Genomic DNA, 15,860 nt, shown 5'->3' on the forward strand with positions numbered 1-15,860 from the left:
TCTCTCTCTCTCTCTCTCTCTCTCTCTCTCTCTCTCTCTGCAGATTTATTAGAATGGCTTATGGGTGGTTCAGTCAGTCTGACAATGGCTGTCTGTCTACCAATAGAGGGTCCAAGAATCAAGTAGTGGTTGTCTCTGCTGGTCTTCAGTACACACCTGAGTCCTGAAGAAGTGGTCTCTAATGCCAGTGAAGGAATGGTCTTGCTAGCAAGAGTGAGCAGGAAAAAAGATTTTTTATCCTTCTTCTAAGACCTTTATATAGGCTGCTAGCAGAAGGTGTGCTCCAGATTAAAGGTGGATCATCCCATATAAAAAAAAAAATCCAGATGAAAGTGGGTCTTCCCACTTCGAATGATTTAATTAAGAAGAAATCCCTCACTCATAGATGTGCCCAGCCATTTGGGTTTTAGTTAATTCCAGATGTGGTCAAGTTGACAACCAGGAACAGTCATCACAGCAACTCGAAGGAGGGAGGTCTCTGGATCCACTGTGAAGCAGAGTGTCGTGTGATGGGGGTGGGAGGAGGAGGGGGAGGAAGAAGAGGAAGGCAGACAGGAGTCAACAATCAGGTAAAGGCTTGGAGAAACCTTCAAGGGCCCACTTCCTGCAAAGTTGCATCTCCCAAAACACTGCAGTAGCTGGAGAACAAGTACTCAGTACCTGGACTTGGGAGGATGTATCAGATTTGAACCATAGCATAGGGAAGAGATGGAAACACCAGATTGTACTCAGAATTTCCCTTCAGTCCTAGAAAATATTTTGGGATAAGATAACAATCCAAGTTGGGGATGTCATAGCTCCTAGAGCCACAAAGGCTGAAGCATTAGACAGGATTACAAATTGGGGGTTAAAAATTGGGGGTGATTTCTTCCTTGTTCTTTCAATTTTTAATAATGATTTAAAAATGTTTTAAAGATTTATTTATTTATGTACTTATTTATTTAATGCACATGAGTGCACTGTAGCTGTCTTCAGACACACCAGAAGATAGCATCAGATCCCATTACAGATGGTTGTGAGACACTATGTGGTTGCTAGGAATTGAACTCAGGACCTCTGGAAGAGAAGCCAGTGCTCTTAACCTCTGAGCCATCTCTCCAACCCAATGATTTAAATTTTTTAAATAATGCATCCGTGTCTCTGTGTGGGTCTGTGCACTGGTGTTCGGGTGCCTCTGGAAGCTGGAGATGAATTATCAGAGCCTTTGGGTGGAGTAGCCACATGAGGGAGTTGAGAATTTAATTCTGATCCTATGCAAGAGCAAGAAGTATTCTTAACCATAGAGCTGTCTTTGTAGCCTCCTCTTTCAACTCCTCTTTCCCACTAACTTAGGAATATATATCCTAATGCCTGCACCATAAAAGGAAATGAGTAGTGATAGTGTCTGCAGGTAGGTGCAGGGTCGACAGTATTGTTGATAGCTTGAAATCACCTAAACTTAAGCCAGGCAGAGTAAGGTTCTAAACCAACATGCTCTGTAGTCTATATGCAATCCAGCATGTGGCCTATCATTTATCAAGATCAACCTTGACCTTCAGAGTCCTATTTGGTTAGCACTTTATTTTGAATTTCAGGCAAATAGCATGGGCAACTGAAACACAGGTGAACTCTGTTTTCCAACCACTAGGTGGCACCAGTTCTGAGACTTGCTTGTTCACCAGGTGCGGTTAGACTGGTGTGTCCACACAATGCTAAGGTCTTGCTGGATGAATAAAGGAGCTAGCTTGCCAGGGCCAGTGCTGCCAGGTTTGGTGTTCGGATCCAGTGCCCTTGATGGGCCTGTATTCAAGACTCCAGTGATTAGCTTATGAAATAGCTAATAATGAAAATAGCCTCTGCAAGCGCACTGCCCATCCTAACACTGATCACCACTTGCCTATCCACACACTTTTGTTTTTTTGCCTCTCGCCACTGGACTCTCAGTCCACCAAGGACAGAAATTTATCTTGTTTAGTAGGCCCTCAGTAAATATACAGTGCATAAATTCATGAATAAATAAACATGCAGCCAAGAAGTACTGGTAACTAAGGACTGTGCTTGCAGTTCCCTGGTAAACTGAAAACCAAGCAGCTACTGGGCTGCTGTCATTGTGGTAAATGGGCTTATTTTGTTTTAATTCAACTAGAACAACTTTTCTGGAAATTGAGGTGGTTTCATTTTCTAAATCTATTTTGCTCCTACTATGCTATTTGGGGAGATCCTTGATAGATACTGTGTCTTTTATTATTGTATTAGTCAGGGTTCTCTACAGTCACAGGACTTATGGATAGCCTCTATATAGTAAAGGAATTTGTTGATGACTAACAGTCTGTAGTCCAACTCCCAACAATGGTCAGTAGCAGCTGAGAATGGAAGTCCAAGGATCTAGCAGTTGCTCAGTCCCACATGGCAAGCAGGTGAAGAAGAGAGTAAATCTTCCTTCTTCCAATGTCCTTATGTAGGTCTCCAGCAGAAGGTGCAGCCCAGATTAAAGGTGTGTGCTACCACGCCTTTAATTCCAGATGACCTTGAACTCTGAGATCTCCCAGTCTTAATCTTCTGGAATCCATAGCCACTATGCCTCAAGATCTCCATACCAAGATCCAGATCAGAAACTTCTATCTCCCAGATCTCCAGATTAGGATCACAGGTGAGCCTTCCAATTCTGGATTGTAGTTCATTCCAGATATAGTCAAGTTGACAACCAGGAATAGCCACTACAATTATCTTCAGAGTCTTCCTCTGTAGCCTTGGCTGGGCTGGCCATCGAGATGACAGTCACACTGCTGCCTTTACTTCCTGAGTGCTGGGATTACATGTGTGAGCTCCCATATCTAGCTTACTTGTGTCTCTGTGGCTATATTCATTGCCTTTAATCCTTGCTGGGCCACCAGCCAGTCTCCCACAGAGTACCTAGAGAACGGAGATGGAATACTAGGAGCTCACATACCCCTAGAATAGGAGATGGTCACAGAAAGGAGGACTATTAGTGGCTTCTAATTTCTAAGGATGAGTCCCTCTGGCCTCTTCCAGGAACTGCCCTGGGGACGGCTCATGGCTGCCTATCAGGTAATCATAGGTAAGAAGGCTCCCTCTACTTAATGAGAAGCCATTTACCTTCAGTTGGTCCATTTGCCTCTCATATGCTCCTGAGAAGTGAAGAGACATGGTTTGTAAAGCTCTCGGGAGCTCTGGGACAGGAAACAGATGCAAACAGTCCTACACAGTGGCATCTCTCCTAGGTTGATATTGTAGCTAGGCCTGATGGGGATACCTGGGGACCAGCTAAAGCAGTCTGCAGCAGGCCACAGTCCTGGTCCATCTTCCTGCAAAGTTCTACCCAAGGGCAAGTGCATCCTTACTTCTTGCACTCATCCTTCGCTTTTCTCAAGTTCCCACATGCCATGTGAGAATCATCTGCAAACTTAAATCCAGCAAACGCCTATAGGCATTGCACTTAACAGCTCAGAGGATGATTCAGAGGAAGCAATTTCCCCAAGGGATGGTAATCATCTGTTAGTGTGAAAAGGCAGGCTTTCATTACCATTGCAAGTAGGGTGGGGGGGATGTTGTTGGATCAGATGCAGCGCTACAGTATGTGGTTACAGAACAATATCCACAGCTGGAAGGTGGGACTCACAGACTCCCATGCCTGCTCAGAACTCACCCACAGAACCAGCTCTAATGGCAGGAAGGTGGACACTCAGCTTTGGAACCCTCCCCCTCCCACCCAGATGAGTGGCCGCAGCCTCCTTGTACAGTTTCCCATGCCTGCCTCCTCAAAGGCATCCTCGATACCCTTAAAACAGAATCAGGGTAGGGATGGAGGCGAGGGCTGGGAAGGTGGATAAAGCACTTGCCGCATGAGCATGAGGACCTGAGTTCCAGCTCCAGAACCCTCCTTTAAAAAAGTCAAGCTGGGTGGGGTGAAGTGTGCTTGGCAGGCAGGCAGACAGAGGGAGATTTTTGGCTCCCTGGCCACCCTACCACACTCAGTGAGCTTCAAGCTGGCGAGAGCCCTGGTCATAACAAACAAGGTGGTCAGGTTGTCCTCTGACCTAAAACATGTATGTGAGTGGAACTCTTGCATGAAGGCAGGCAGGCAGGGAGGCAGGCAGACAGGCAGGGAGGCAGGCAGGCAGGTACACCAGCACACAGGCACACACACGCACAGGCACACACACAGAGGCACACACACATACAAGTACATCCACACAGCCACACATGCACAAAGCCCACTCCATTCCTCTGCTTAAGTCCATCACAGACTTTGAAGCATATTTGGAATTAAACCCAAACCTCTCCTGAATTCCACAACCGATGGAATCTGGCCTGTCTATGGTTCTCTGGCCTGGTCAGATGCCATTTGCCTTCTGACTAGACTTCCATGCTCACAGGCATGTCTGTGCCTATGTCTCTGCCCTTGGGGTGCCTCCCTCTGGAATATTCTCCCCTCGCCCTACTCCCACAAGCTGGCTCCTTATCACATAGTTTTCAATTGAGAGGTCACGTGCTCAAATAGGCTCTACAGCCCCCAAACCAAAAGTAGCCACAGAGCCGTGGTTACATTATTCAATTTTAGTTTATAACATAGCACTTTGCACGAGCCAATCCAAGCTCACTTCCTTCTGTCTATGAGCTCCATGATAGCTAGGAACCTATCTTATTACTGGGGTCTTTGGTTAATCTCTAGGGACAAAATAGTACCTGGCACAGACTGGATATGCACTGCAAGTTGACTTAGCAGGTAGCCAGCTGCCTGACTATCTAGGTAGCCCCTAGCAGGGCACAGAACCTCTCGGGACAGCTGATCTGCCTCAAGCCGAAGCTTGGAGACTTCAGGAGTTCCTGCTTATACCAGAAGCACAGCTCTGCTGTGTGATTTGCTCCTGGTGATACTTCAAAGCCACTGGTTCTATTCAGCCTCCTGACAACCCCCAGCCCCAAGTATGCCCACCCCAAACCTTCTGAGAAGACAATGCACAGTTACCTGGCCCAGCCCTCCTATCCTCTTTATCAGTCACTAACTGGTAAAAATCTGCATTTCCACTTTATGGTCAAACTCAGGAATGTAGGTCGAATTGTAGCATATCAAATTCCAAGTGTTCATCTTAATGATTTTATAAAATATTTATTTGTAGCCAGCTATGGTGGTGCATACTTTTAATCTCAGCACTCAGGAGGCGGGAGCAGGTGAGTGAGTTCAAGGTCAACCTGATCTATATAGGCAGTTCAAAGCAGCCAGGGATACATAATGAGACCCTGCCTAAAAAAAAAAAAAAAAAAAAAAAAAAAAAGATTAGAGGCTGGAGAGCTGGTGAACAGTTAAAAGCACAGACTGCTCTTCCAGAGGACCTAGGTTTGATTCCCAGGACCCACATATTAGCTTAACTCCAGTCCCAGTGACTCCAACACCCTCTTCTTTGGGCCAGGGGTGTATGTGATGCACAGACATACATACAATCAAAACACATAAAATAAATTCTTAAACATTAAAAACAAAGATTTATTATTTTTAAATTGCATAGGTAGGTGTGTGTGTGTGTGTGTGTGTGTGTATATACATGTGTACCACATACTTGCAGTGCCCAAAGAAGCCAGAAAAGGGTGATAGATCACCAGGAAGTTACCTGATGTGGGCGCTAGGAACTGAACCTGGGTCCTCTGCAAGAGCACTAAGTGCTTATAACTGATAAACCACCTCTCCAGTCTCTTCATGAGTTTTGCTTTGTTGTTTTGTTTTCAAGATAGGGTTTCTCTGTATAATAGTCCTGGCTGTCCTGGAACTTTCTATGTAGACTAGGCTGGCCTCAAACTCACAGAGATCCACCTGCCTCTGACTTCCGAATGCTAGGATTAAAAGCATGTGCCACCACACCTGGATCTTAATGCCTTTTTTTTTAACTGAATATGGTTTAAAAAAATACTTTTGAAATAAGGTCTCCCATAGCTCAGACTCAAACTCCATATGCAGCTGAACATGACCTCAAATTCTTGATCTTAATGTCACTGTGCCTAACAAGACATTCACATTCTTAAAGAGAAATTTTATCCAAATAAAAATGAAATGTTCATTAGGGCTTTAAAAACTGTCAGCATCTTTAGACATGGTTGGTGGCACACACCTTTAATCCCAGTACTTGGGAGGCAAAGGTAGGTCAGACTGAGGCTAGCCAGAGATACATAGACTCTATCTATTAAAAAAAAAAAAGATATAAAAGTCAATGTCATAATAGATTAAAAATGAAATTGAGTTCCAGGACAGCCAGGGCTATACAGAGAAACCCTGTAAAAAACAAAAACAAAAAAAAAAATTAAAGTAAAAAAAATAAATTGAGGTGGAAAAGCAAGTCTAATAATAAGGAAATATTCTTTTTTCTTTTAAAAATGCTTGTTAAACTTTTTTTAGTACTTTGGTACCCAGAATTCTGTGCTATAATTGCCACAGAAAGAACAAAACCCCATGGCTATGTGCAGTCAGTGAAGCCTTTACAGAGAGGGCAGCTTGATTGACAGGATTCTTTGGGGGAAGTGGCATGGAGGGCCACGCCCACCGCCTTGCACATCCTTAGCCAGTGCTCTACCACTGAGCTACATACACCTCTGGCCTACTAGAATATTTTCTTCATCCACTGTAATGAGATTTTTTTGCCTGGGAGGGGGTTGTTAAATGTAAAAGCTCAATAATGTTGAAAAGTAGAGTCCATGGGGGAGGGGGCCAAGGTGTGGATCCACTGTACAGACCAAAGTGATTCCTCTATGTGGCTTGTGAGCCGGTGTGTGACCGCACAGTCAGAATGACAGCAATGCCCTTCATGATGCCACTTCATCTTAGATTCAGTTTCACTCTGAGAAAATGGAAAAGGAAGGTACTTGTGCCAGTCACTACCAGCACTTGTGGGGAGCCCTCCCTGTGCTGACCCTGCCTGAACTGGTGGAGTTTCTCTTCCATGATGGTGGATAGCTGTCATCCATCAAGATCACATTCAAGAACTCACCAAGCCCTAGAACAGCGCTCCAGTGACTAAAGGCAGAGACAATGTGTGGCAAGCAGCCCTCTGCATTTGGGGTGTGTGTGTGTGTGTGTGTGTGTGTGTGTGTGTGTGTGTGTGTATGCTATTCATGCCTCCAGAGGGCTATACTTGCCTTTTTGTTTCTAATTCTTTCTAGTCTTTTTTTTTTTTCTTTTTAATCACCACTGTTTAGAACTCACACAGTTAGGATTAAACTGGCATTGCAGAGGCTGCGGAAGGCTGGGAGGACCTGAGTCTTCCCATGACTCAAAAGACCTGAGTGGCTTGTCCTTCCCTCCTGCTTGCCTGTTGCCTGGCCACCTCTGATGAGTACAGATGTTTCCTGGGAGAGGACTGGCCTGGAGGATATGGTGATGAAGCCAGAGTAGCCTTTCTGTGGCCTTCTTTCCAATGCAGACAGTCGGAGGAGTGAGAACCCAAAAGGAGGCCAGTTCAGCCAGCCCTCACAACATCCAGGACATGTGCCCACACAGTGCTACTCAAAGCGTACGCAGTCCACATCTGAAATGTTGGGAAAGAAAACCCAAGTTCAGTTTATCAAGATATCTGTATTGTCTATAAAAACTGAACTCTGACGAGTCACTGGTACTGGTGGTAATAATCCGATGGCAAGTGGCATGTGGAGGGAAACTGGCTGCAGCCCACTGAGCCCACAGTAGGACCCTGTCCACAGTGGCGTGTGGGAAGAGTCATTTGTAAGGCCTCAGAAACCTTGACACTTTGGAACGTAGCAATCGGATGAAAGATCTTGGAAACATCTCTCGGGACTCCTGGGCTGTGTACTTGAAATAGTTCTGGGGATGAGCCAGGACATCAAACAGAGCCTTGATCAGTTTCTTATCCTGAAGAGAACAGAATTTTTGTTATGGGGCCAAAACACTCAAATCTTTTGACATTTTGCCAGTGGAATCATAATGACTCGCAATCGATGGGAGGTTCACTAGCTAGAAGTCGCTTGGTAAAAACGGTTTCCTCTGATTGTTATCGTCTTTCCAGTTTTAATTTTTCTTAATTGCTAATAATAAGTATGCATTATGTTATGAAAGAAGATTTGATATATGAAAACTGCTTTTTCTTACCCAGATGAGATACAACATAGAGGTTTGGAAAATAGTTTAGGGTTAAGTGATATGGTAAGTATTTACTATTGGTCACTTACAAGTATCTAAATGTGGGGAGCTTTGAGCCTGAAGCACGATCTAGGAGCCAAAGGTCTTTTCACTATTAAAGTTGAACATAAAAACACTATATGCCCCTGGCTTGGATTTCTTTTTTCTTTTTTCTTTTTAAATTTACATGTGTATCTGTGTGAAGGGGTCACATCTCCTAGAACTGGAATTACAGACAGTTGTGAACTGCCACGTGGGTGCTGGGGTTTTGAACCTGGATCCTCCTAACTGCTGAACCATCACTCCAGCCTCCTGGCTTGGATCTCTAAGCACTCACCCTCCACACATGCACTCACGAACTCCGGCAGCTGTGTTTGCCTGCAGAAGACCAGTACAAGATCAAGGCAGAGTTCCAGGATGGATGGGTAAAGAGCTCACAGTGCACTACCCTTAACTGAGAAGCTATGAGCAGCTGATGGCTGCTGGAAGAGAGAGGGTTAGTTTTCTTCAGGGACATGGCCCATGCTCCTGTGACTGACCCTACAACTATGTGCATACACTAATCATATATACTACGATCGAACTTATTAAACTCAGTGGGTTATTTAGAAAAAGAAAGAGGTCATGAAGATGGAAAGGGAATACTTTGTGCAGGGTCTGGCAGGAGTTAGGAGAGATGGTAGAAAAGTTCAAAATTATATATATAACTAAAGTTTATATATATAAAACACTAAAGACAGAAATTTGATATTTAACAAAATTAAATCATGGGGAATGATGGAGCTGACCTTGCTCCCCATAAAGTCAGTGTCTGGAAGCCGTATGTGGGAGGTCATGCTAACTTCCTGTGTGCTGAGGCAGGAACTCACCTTCAGTATTTCCTGATGGTTCTCAGAGGCATAGAGCCTGCCATCTCGAACTATGTCTTCAATGAGCTCCTGGTAGTCTTCTGTTGAAATAAAGGACATATTTTGCTTCTCACTGTTTAAATATTTCCACGCTCGAGCTTCTGTCTTTTATAAGCTCTGAGAAGTCACCCTTTGGTGGCTGCTCTCAGAGAGCTTTCCATTCTGACACAGAGAAGACAGTCAGCACCTCCACTCAGCTGGCATCTGCCCCGCCTGCCCCGCCCCCTCAGAGGAGCCTTCTGTGCTTCCAGTCAAGACCTGTCCTCTGCCTCCCACACCAGATGCATCTTCCTTCCCCAAATCAAGGACACTTATGCCAGTAATTCTGTACTTTTTCCTACACAGAAATCTTCCTATTGATTCCCACCAGCATGAAGACAAGCAGCTCTTAAGGATGCCTTGTCTAACTTCATCTTTCTCTCCAGTTTCCATCTCATGTCTCTCTTGCCTTTTGTAGCAAATGTCTTCCAGTTCTCTTCCGGTCCCATACTCACTGCCTCCAGCTAGACTTTTCTTCTAAACCACCTGCTGTCCGTTTTGTCCTCCAAAACTGCCAGTTGTGATCAGCAATGGCCTTCATGTCATGTGTCCTGGTGTCAATTGCTGGTCCTTGCTTCCCTTCATGCATTAGTAGCATTTGACCCCCCTCCTCCTCCTTCTCTATCCAGTTCCTCTCTGATCTTCCAGAACACTCTACGCTTTGGTGTTCCCACTCTCACTGACTGCTCCCTGAGGTCCTTGCCTTCCTCCTGCCCCTGGCCTTTTCCTACAGTAAGGCGTTGGGGGCTTCACGCCTGGTCATCTGCTCTTACCTATGCTCCCTCCCCTGGGAGCTCACCCAGGCTTTTCTTTCCCTCTCTACCAACACCTTCCATGCCTCCACGTCTCTCTGTCCTTGTAGTGGATAAGGTGACCAAGCTTAGCACCAAGAAAGGCTCTTCTCTCGTTAGTTGGACTTGGGATAGGGATGGAGAACTCAGCTGTCTGAGAAAGAGGAATGTACTTTTTCACATTGATCATTTCTGTGGTCCTGGCACACACATTATGTGCAGTGCATGCAGTATTCCTTTTCCAAATGTAATCTCACTCCACTTTGAAGTCTAGCCTACTTCCCATAGTCATAACTCAAACAAGCATATGCAGAACACAGTCCTCTCTGAAGCCCAGACACATTAGAAACTGTCTTTCTACATGCATCCCATGTGCTGAGGAGCCATGTGAGTTCTGAGAGCATTCGTGGAACCAATTGGAAGTGTTCCCAAGACATTTCTTCAGTCCAGAGACAATGATGGAATGTCACTGCACAGTGAGTGTTTGATACACGCACACTAACATTGTGACTACTGACATGGCACCTTTGTCTTCACTCTCTTATTTTAATGAGATTAATTAATTAATTAATATATAATGTAAGTGTACACAGTCAAGGCCAGCTTGGGCTACATGGTGACTTTGTGAGCTATAGGACCTTGTCCCAAAATAAACAATCTCAACAACAACAAAGCCCAAAAAACCAAAATAAAATGGGGAGTTTTCTTTCTTTTTTCTTTCTCTTTCTTCTTCCTTCTTTCCTTTTTTCTTCCTTTCTTTCTTTCTCTCTAACTATTAATTTATGGTTATTAATTTATTTTATGTATGTGATTACACTGTAGCTGTCTTCAGACACACCAGAAGAGGGCATTGGATCTCATTACAGATGATTGTGAGCTACCATGTAGTTGCTGGGAATTGAGTTCAGGATCTCTGGAAGAGAAGCCAGTGCTCTTAACCATTGAACCATCTCTTCAGCCCCTTTTCTTTCTTCTTTAAAACAGGGTTTGATATAGTCCAGGCTGGACTTAAAGCTGCTATGTAACCGAAGCTGGCCTTGAATGCCTGATCCTCCTACCTCTACCCCGTAAGTGCTGGATTACAAGTGTATGCCACTGTGCCCTGCTTATGTTAGTTTTAGGGTTGCACCCTTGCTCAGTGTCTGAACCTCAGAGAACTGGCTTCTTTCCATCACGGGAGTCACTATTAGGACCGCAGGTTGTTGTGCAAACTATTGTCACAGAAAACTCTACCATGCTTTGCCATTATACCATATGTTTCCAGGATGCTGTCTTTTAAAAATATACATCTCTGTTTCTAAGAGCTCCTGTGCCTCCTGCCTTCCTTCTGCCTTTCAAAACAGAGCAGTTTATAGGTAAGAACTCAGGCTCTGAAGTCTCTAGACTTGGGTCATCCCAGTTCTGCAGCTTTGTTATATCATGCCCTCCGCTCAGTTATTTAAATCTCTAAGCCTGAGTGGCCTCTTCTGTAACATCAGAAAGCGGCCCAGTCTGCTTCATGGGGTGACCATGAGGAATGTGGCCCATAAAAGGCACCTTGATGCATTCCTGGTGCCCAGGAATGACCCATGCCTGTCACATGACTTTTGCCCTTCTCCAGCATGGGACTCATCTGTAGTCCCCACCCCACCCAGTCCCACCAGCTTGTGCTGTCCTATTTCAAGTGCCAGCATACCTGGCTGAGACAATGCTGGGAGGTTGGGCATTGGCTTCATACACATTACACAGACAGTCTACCAGCCAAGCTACACCTCCATCCCTTGTTTTCATTTTTTTTAATTAAAAAAGGAACATTTAATATGTCACAAAGGCAGACTAACAACAGCATCCTAAAGTGTGACATGTGAAATGTCTTAATGTCTTGATAGCATTTGCTTAAGCCTCAGAGTCTGATTTCCTTCATGACTCCAGACAGGAGAGCTTGCTGGCTACCTGCTTCCAGTGCTGGCTACCTGCTTCCAGGAAGAAACTAGACTCAATGTCTCCTTCAGCAGAGTCCCAGAAGTCAGATTCCAAGAACCCTTTTCCTGGGCATTACGCATCATTTGAGACTGCAGGGCTGACGAAGGGTCTTGTATCACTTGTTAGAAATAAACTATGTAAAGTGAGTTTAGGAAAGCCAAGGATGTCTCTTTGCCTAAAACTCTTTAGTGGCTCCCTATAAAACTAATTCTGTTCTCCTGAGCTTGGCTGAAGGATCCTCACTGCCTAGCCCCAGCCTCATTTGCTCTCCTCTCTGTGCTCCCCACTGGCCAACTGTGCCAGGAGCTTTATCATTTGGGCTCTTCCCGAAGATCTTTCTATTTATATCCCACTTCAATCTACATGTTCTTTCCAGACCCAAACCTCTTGAAACTGCTCTGTTCTTTCCAAGCCTATTCAGAATAATTGCTGCCTTCTCTCTGTGTGTGCTCCCACTGCCTTATATGTACCCTATAAAAGTATCTATGACAAAAGACACACTGTTGTGTTCTGGTCACAGTAAATACTTGTAGAGCAAGCCTCAGAGTCTCAGTAGATCTCCAGGGATCGGAAGGATCCAGAAACATCATCTGACTTGCTCAAGATCACAGAGTCCAAAGCAGGGCCAAGACCTGAAGTTGAGCCTTTACCCCATCTCAAAAGTCTATTTAATAAAAGTCACAACCTTAACAAGTTTAAATATCTGTGAGCAATTACTATCTGCCAGTAACTATCCTATGTTAAACTCTTAATGTTCATTCAAATGACTTTCGCCATCACTCACTAAGAAAATAATGCTTGACTAGAGGTGCAGCTCAGAGCTGGAAGCTCTAGGTTCCTCACCCCTGGAAATAAAGAAACTAAGACTTAGAGATAGTAAGTCACCGACACAAGTCCTGGAAGGGACAGCCAGCTGCCTGACCTCAACAGCCAGCTCAACCACACCTGACTCTACTCGTATTCCCTGTATTTTCTAAACCATTCCTTTTCATCTCCATAATCAGTGTCCCCAAATGTCTGTTTAGAATGTGGCCCCAATGAGTCAGCCATGTCCTTTTGCCTCTCCCCGCCTGGCTGGCTGAGTGGGAGTGCTTGCCAGCATCTGCCAGCTGGCTCAGAAGCCAGATCCTTCAGCTCAGGGCACAGCCAGCCCAGCCCTGTCATGGCACAGCCTGACAGGAGCACCACAGCGCCTGCTTACCATCGTAAGTCACATAGGGAGCCTGGAACCCCCGAGCACTGTTCCCTTCATTGGACTTGAACTGAATCCACAGTTTCTTTGACCTGGAGGTGAAGGCGATGGGGCGTTCATAAGTCTGGCAGGTTTCATATGTGGTCACAGAATTTGATGAAGCTGCCAAGAAAAAAATAGAGCCTGTGGTTCAAGAGGTGTTATGGTGCCACAGTCAGGGAATGCTCATCTTCGAAAACACTTAATCCACACAAGAAGTTAAACTCAGGAATTCTCGGGCTGGGAAGACAGTTCCCTTGGTCAAATGCTTGCTTTGCAAATGTAAGGACCTGAAACGATGTCCAGAACCTATGTTTTATGGGTGGTGCTGTTTTGCTTTGTAGCCAACATAGTGGTCATACAAGACTGGGTTTATCAACATTATGGAGAGAGAGGAGCTCATGATCGCCCCCTACTGCCACACCATGATCTACACCACTAATGGCTGCACCGAACACAGGCATTTTCTCCAGTTCTGTAGATGCTGGGAAGGTGCCCATTGTTCCTGTAAATAACTTCTCACACATGTTTGTAGGTCCCAAAACCAAACAAAAAACAAACAACTCCCTCCCAAAGACAAACATAGGAGAGACTGGTTGGGAAGGAGAAGGGGTTACTTGGAAGGAGACACAAGACAATCATGGAGGAAAATATGATCAGAATATATCATATATGTGTATGAAAATGAAGTAATGAGGTCCATGATTTTATACAAGTAGTGTTTAGCAGTAAATTTAAAAATAGCAGACAGACAGACAGACACATGGTTCCTTTCAAGCATTCTACCTGAACTCTTAGTCCTAACAACCTACCAGGCAGCGACTGTCATTTCTCCCCTCCCCCAGAAGACTACAGTGTTCAGAATGCTCACCCAAGATCACAGACTCAGTAGGAGGTGAATCTGGGATCGATTCCACTCTCAGCTCTGTCATCAAGCCGCATTGATATTAACATCCCTTTATGCAGTGGTTCTCAACCTTCCTAATACTGTGACTCTTTAATACAGTTCTTCATGTTCTGCTAATCCCTAACTATAAAATTATTTTCATTGCTACTGTTATTAACCATAATGTAAATATTTTGAGGGTTAGAGGTTTGTCAAAGGGGTCAGGTTGAGAATGCTTCTTCATAGACAACAGACACTAGAGGCTGAGTCGGGATAACAGGAGGGGTCTTCCTTCCTGATTAGATCACACCTTTGGCCTCAGGCAGTCCCTAATCTATGTGTTGCTACCTAGGGTGAACAAAGCCAAGCCAGTCCCAGTTAGCTATAAACCCATGTCCCATCTCTGTTCTACCACAAGGAAACAATCTACTAGATCTGCTCCTCACATTTAAAGCTGGGGGCAGGTCATCAGGTTTCCCAGGCTGCCTTGGGAAGGGAGGGAAGCCCAGGGAGAGACGCACAGGTTTTCCGCATCACCAGGTAGTCACCGCAGTCATCCTCTATGGGCAGGAAGATCTCAGGGACCACAATCAGGATCCGGCGTTTGGGGGGTGGGTTGATGGTCCAGGTGCACTCCGAGTTGGCTGGGTAGTTCCCAGGGTAGTTTGGGGATTCAATATACCCTGTGAAATCCCCTAGCTCCCCGCCACACTTTCTGTCTGGAAAGGAAGTGCCATGAGTTAGGAGGACAGAACACTGTCACTGCTATTCTAGACACCCCAAGCATGGCTGAGAACCAGACACTGTTGCAAGGAAATGGCACCACCCAGAGAATGTGCATCCTGTAATGCTCATAGCCTCTGTGGAAGCCAAGCAACATGGACTCCCCAAAGTAGCCCACCTTCTCAACACATTTAGTCTTTGCTATTTTGTTTACAACCCCATACATCAGAGGAATATAACACTGAACCCAGAACACAGCTTATATCTCAGGAGAGAAATATGTGGCCAAGACTTTTGACGAAGCTAAAACAAACATTTTTTTACTTTTCTTTCTGTTTAAAGCCACATTTTATTTTTAACGGAGAAGGGAGTTTCAATTAACTCTTAGATGTACTCACACATGTACACATACATGTCACACATGTATGCTTATGTCTGCATCAAAGGAAAAACACTCAAGGGTACATGTTCACTACACCAGCTCTCTTGTCAGCTCCTGACTTCCCCAAGTGTCTCTCAAAAATCTGGGGCTCAGAACTAAGACAGAAATAGTCAGGAGTTCCTTGAGGGACTTACTGTTTAATACTGTTAAGGAGACCTGCACAAGAGACATGGGGGAGGGGGTTTTTCTTCTCTAACTGGGAGTTAGCAGTAGTAAAGACAGAGAGAGAGAGAGAGAGAGAGAGAGAGAGAGAGAGAGAGAACAATAATAATAACTAGGTTTTTCTTCTGGGAAGAAAAGGAGAAGGGAGAGCCATGGAATTGAGGGTTGTCTAAGGAACTATGCATCGGGGCTCCTGATGTCCAGCCAAGGACCAGGGAGTGGCAAGACTAGGACTAGGGTCTCCTTGGTATATGGAAGAACTCCCTAACACTGTGAGCCTTCCCAAAGTCTAATCTACCAACACAGGGTCTCATGGATGCTAGGGGAACTGCCATCAGAGCAGGCATTGGAGACCTGTGCCTGCGGCTTCCCTTCACTAAGATAGTGAGGGCAGCAGTGGGCTGCAGCTCAACGGGGAAGCCCTTCCATCAGATGTGTGCAACCCTAGGTTCAATCTCTACTCCTGAGTTGAAAACAGAACAAAACATAACAAACGACAATAAAACAACGCAGGAGAGAAAGCTGGATAATCTTTTAGATAACGCTCACTGATTGGCTACTCCTCCCAACCCCAAGCTCCTCCTCTAGAGGGGA

General features: G+C 45.0%; 1 protein-coding gene across 4 annotated transcripts in view; it reads right to left on the bottom strand.

Moving 5' to 3' along the window:
* Window positions 1-6,260: 6,260 nt before the first annotated feature.
* Window positions 6,261-15,860, bottom strand: part of Scube2 (signal peptide, CUB domain and EGF like domain containing 2) — a 68,395-nt gene continuing 58,795 nt past the window's right edge. For 2 of the 4 annotated variants that reach the window (XM_021167638.2, XM_029479122.1), the window contains 4 exons: window positions 14,461-14,658; window positions 13,024-13,176; window positions 8,992-9,071; window positions 6,261-7,855 (listed from right to left, as the gene is read on the bottom strand). In XM_021167638.2, coding sequence (XP_021023297.1) covers window positions 7,703-7,855; window positions 8,992-9,071; window positions 13,024-13,176; window positions 14,461-14,658 — 584 coding nt within the window. In that variant the 3' untranslated portion in view covers window positions 6,261-7,702. The remainder of the gene's footprint in view (window positions 7,856-8,991; window positions 9,072-13,023; window positions 13,177-14,460; window positions 14,659-15,860) is intronic. The other 2 variants (XM_021167639.1, XM_021167641.2) reach the window with 2 other exon arrangements.

Source organism: Mus caroli, chromosome 7, assembly GCF_900094665.2.
Source record: "Mus caroli chromosome 7, CAROLI_EIJ_v1.1, whole genome shotgun sequence".
Classification (NCBI taxonomy): domain Eukaryota; kingdom Metazoa; phylum Chordata; class Mammalia; order Rodentia; family Muridae; genus Mus; species Mus caroli.